This window comes from Impatiens glandulifera, chromosome 1, assembly GCF_907164915.1.
Source record: "Impatiens glandulifera chromosome 1, dImpGla2.1, whole genome shotgun sequence".
Classification (NCBI taxonomy): domain Eukaryota; kingdom Viridiplantae; phylum Streptophyta; class Magnoliopsida; order Ericales; family Balsaminaceae; genus Impatiens; species Impatiens glandulifera.
The window spans coordinates 155,575,050-155,579,873 of record NC_061862.1 but is presented as its reverse complement, the minus strand read 5'-3'; the positions used below and the strand labels follow the sequence as shown (position 1 = coordinate 155,579,873).

Here is a 4,824-nt window from a genome sequence, read left to right as displayed (position 1 = left end):
AGTATTTATCAAACTTGACCTTCATTTGTTCATCCATGTCCCTAATTAATGGATTAGAATCACATTGCCTATTGGATAAAGCAAACTTAATCTCACAAAGTTTTTGGAAATATATATTAGTAGTGGGATAGTTACTTCCTGAGAATAACTTTGTGATATTATAGAATAATTCCAACTTTGAGCAAACGATACTCGCAAATTCCCAATCTATTTGTGTACAAAGAAAGGTATAAGAAGACTCACTAAACATCAACCTCTAAAAAATATCTTTATAAATTAGAGCTGTTTGAAGAATAAAAAAAAGTAGAGTTCCATCGAGTTTTACAATCAAGGGCTAACTTTTTTGAATAAGAAATTTGTAGATGACCACAATTTTCAATGAACTTCTCCTCTCTTTTTGGACTTGCTCTCCAAAAAGCAACACTATCTCGATTTTTTTCAATACCATCTCCAATAACATTTAATCCATCTTTGACAATCAGATTAAGGATGTGAGCACAACATCGCATCTGAAAATATTTTCCACGCAATAATAATGTAGATGCATTAAGTTTTTTTGTAAACAAGATCTTTAACAATTGCATAATTTGCACTACAATTATCAACCGTCAAAGTAGTGAGCTTTCTATCAATAACCCAACTCATCAAAGTGTCTCTTAAAATGTCAGAAAGAACATCTCCTGTATGTGGGGCAGGCACATATACAAAGCTGATAAGTCCTTTTTGCAAGTGCCATGATTCGTCAATCCAATGGGCAGTAATAGCCATATAACATTGTCTTTGATTTTGGGAAGTCCACATATCAGTGGTAATAGCAATTCTGCTTGACTCAATTTGTTTCATCACTTTGGCTTTCAAAGTATGATATTCATTCAAAATGTCAACTCGGAGGGTTTCTAGAAATCATAGTGAACACCGGTATACTATTCACAAAATCTCTAATACCTTCCTGGTCAACTATCGAAAGAGGATAGTCATGTCTAATAAGAGGATAGTCATATCTTAGGATAGTTAGCCTAAGATACGACGTGTTACTTTGTTCTTTTTAAGAAGGCGTAACATTTTTTAAGACTAAAATTATGGAAGGAATATTTCATTTTTTTTATCGTTTTTCATTATTTGACTAGAGTTGAATTTTACACAAAATATTTTTAATTCATAATTTCTCAAAAATAAATTATGTGACGAATCTAAAAAGTTAAAGCTACTCCTAAATTAAAACTTTTAAAACGAGCTCTAATTATGTCTACCATTTTGATTGCTCGTCTCACTCGAAACCTAAGAACAATGTGAGTTATGGGGCTACGATGATTGAGCGTCGATTTGCCTCATTGTCATTTCTACCCTAATAGACAAGATTTGAGCATTACATAATATTTTTTTTACCGATTATTTTATCCTCTATATTGAACCTGATTTACTAAAAACATAAATTTTATGATTGAATTTATATGGTAAAATCTAGTAAAACAAAATTTATTTCAAATTATATAATATAGTCTCCTTCATAGATATTATTACATTAGTTAAAATCCAGCTACTCTAATTCCAGATCCATTCTTAACTATCCCTGTTTATGTTTGTCATTAACAACCTACCTAGCCTGAAATCATTTAAGAAATGAGAACCCATTACATAAACATTATATAATATTAACATTTTTATCAATTCCCAAAGCTACACTCCATCGATCTTCCATCATCGCTCAATAAAGTATTAAATAAAAGCCGCAGTATTAATATGACAACAATAACTTGATCTCTTCGTCTTCTCACTAAAGTTTATTAAATACCACCCACCATTAATGGGACTGGCAATTCGAAGAGGCAGTAGTAGCATGAGGGTAAAATTGATCTATAAATATTTCATGTTCTTCGTCTCTTAAACAACAATTATTAAAAATGAAGCCTTCTCGTTTGCCCGAAGATCTGATTCTTGAGTGTCTTGTTCGACTTCCCCGAAAGTCCAGGTACACGGCATCTCTTGTATGCCGTAAATGGCTTCAGCTTATTAAAAGCCGTCAATTTTACCTGCTCAGGAAACAACTTGGACTTATCAAACACTTGGCTTGCTTGCTACTGGCCCCTCCTGAGATGAGATCAGACCAACCACTCCCAGTTATGTTATCAATGTTTTTGACCCGTTCGATGTTTTTAGCCAGATTGTTAGCTCGCAAAGGAAACTCGTCCTTTTGAATAGTTGTGATCCGCTCGTTAGTTCACTTTCGAATTCATTATTTGTGTTTGACTTTTCAACTGGACTCTGGCGGCAAGGAAAGAGCTTGCCAACACGGAAGTATTATTTCGCGATGGCTGCTTCCGACGACTGCCGGGTATTCGTCGCCGGTGGCTTTAGTTTGTCAAATTCTTTCCCCGGTGACTGATTCCGAACACCGTGACACAAATTCGGCATGGATGTACGATGTTATGAAGGACGAGTGGTCCGAGCTGCCTCCGATTAGGGATTATATCCAAGACTCCTGCAGAGGGGAGTGTTGATTGGTAACGAATTCAGGGTTTTATCCACGTTCTGGACTGATATATACAATTTGGATGTTGGAGAATGGAGACATGTTCAAATCGGTCTTGATTATTCCAAGTTTCCAGGTACCAACTTCCTTCCGTTGGGGGTATCGAATTATATTGATTTGTTAACTGTATTTGATTTTATACGTTTTGATGAATCAGACGGTCATCTTGATAGTATTGAGGTTCCTTATCACATTTATGGACATGTTTTATCAACCTGTTATGTAGAGTTGCACTAAATTCAGAAATATGAGAAATGATCAAATGTTATGATTTTCTATATAGAAAGAGGTCTCTTATCAGATTTATGATGATGTTTATTCAATGTGTTGTTTAGAGGTGCACTGAATTGGAAAGTAAGGTTGTGTTTTGTTTTTGCTGTTTTTTTTTTGTCAAGTGAGTCCTACATGTTTAAGGGCATCCTCTCATATTTTTATTTTATTAGTGTTTTGTCCTTTTTCTAGCTATAGAACTTGATTATGTTATTCTGAAGGGTGTTTCAAAGAATATGCATTCTTAAATTCCTTTTCAAGTTGGGTTTTATTTAAATTCATAATACTAATTAGATAATGTTATATTATTATAAAAATACCTATAACATTTTTAATTTTATTTTTTAATCATTTTAAATTTATGAGCGGGTAACTCACAATCCGACCCAAATATCTATTTACTCTCACATATATATTCAAATTAACCATATATATATATATATATATATATTAGTTAAAAAGTTGAACTTATATCGTTAAAATGTCTTGTGTTCATCAAATTTGGTGTTAAATTTTATAATATAAAGTGTTATTAGTCTAGTTGGTTAAAAGGTTGTACTTGTTTTTGTTAAGTTGCAAGTTCAAACCAAACATATAACATTTTTAACCGTTTTAAGTTTATGGGCGGGTCAACCTACAATCCGACTCAAGTATCCATTTACTCTCACATATATATCCAAATTACCCACAACTATCGGTCCGGCAATCCGGACACTTTAAAAATTAAGCATCATTATATATATAGACAAGTTCAAACAATACCTATAGCATTTTTAACCGTTTTAAGTTTATGCACGGGTCAACCCACAATCCGACTCAAGTATTTATTTACTCTCACATATATATCCAAATTACCCACAACTCTCGATTCGGTAATCCGGTCACTTTAAAAATTAAACGTCATTATATATATAGACAAGTTCAAACCATACTTATAGCATTTTTAACCGTTTTAAGTTTATGGGCGGGTTAACCCACAATCCGACCCAAGTATTTATTTACTCTCACATATATATCCAAATTACCCACAACTCTCGACCCGGCAATCCGGACACTTTAAATATTAAGCATCATTATATATATAGACAAGTTCAAACCATACCTATAGCATTTTTAATCGTTTTAAGTTTATGGACGGGTTAACCCATAATCCGACCCAAGTATCCATTTAACCTCACATATATATCCAAATTACCCACAGTTCTCGACCCAGCAATCCGGACACTTTAAAAATTAAGCATCAATATATATATATATATATATATTAGTTAGTTAAAAAGTTGAACTTATATTGTTAAAATGTATCGCGTTCATCAAATTTGGTGTTGAATTTAAAATATAAAGTGTTATTAGCCTAGTTGATTAAAAAGTTATACTTGTTTTGTTATGTTGTAAGTTTGAACCATACCTATAACATTTTTAACCGTTTTAAGTTTATGAGCGGGTCAACCCACAATCCGACTCAAGTATCAATTACTCTCACATATATATCCAAATTAACTATATTTCTCGACCCGGCAATCCGGACACTTTAAAAATTAAGCATCATTATATATATATATATATATTAGTTAGTTAAAAAGTTGAACTTATATTGTTAAAATGTCCTATGTTAATCAAATTTGGTGTGAATTTATAATATAAAGTGTTATTAGTCTAGTTGGTTAAAGGAGTGTATTTGTTTTGTTATGTTACAAGTTCGAACCATACCTATAATATTTTTAACTGTTTTAAATTTATGGGCGAGTCAACCCACAATCCGACCCAAGTATCCATTTACTCTCACATATATATTCAAATTAACCACAGCTCTCGACCCGACAATCCAGACACTTTAAAAATTAAGCATCATTATGTATATATAAATTATAATTGACCTTCTACAAAAATGTCATTTTGATAAAATATGAATTTTACTCTAATAATAAGTGAAAAAATATTGCTAACAAATTGTCAAAATACATAACATAAACATAATACTGGATTATAACGTTTATCGATTCCCAAAACAACACAGACATAAT

At 32.2% G+C, this 4,824-nt stretch overlaps 1 protein-coding gene across 1 annotated transcript; it reads left to right on the top strand.

The window, feature by feature from the left end:
• Positions 1–1,901: 1,901 nt before the first annotated feature.
• Positions 1,902–2,383, top strand: LOC124912271 (F-box/kelch-repeat protein At1g80440-like). Its single transcript, XM_047452864.1, has 2 exons — positions 1,902–2,117; positions 2,162–2,383. The coding sequence occupies exons 1-2, from the start codon at positions 1,902–1,904 to the stop codon at positions 2,381–2,383; spliced, it is 438 nt and encodes a 145-aa protein (XP_047308820.1).
• The last annotated feature ends 2,441 nt before the right edge of the window (positions 2,384–4,824 follow it).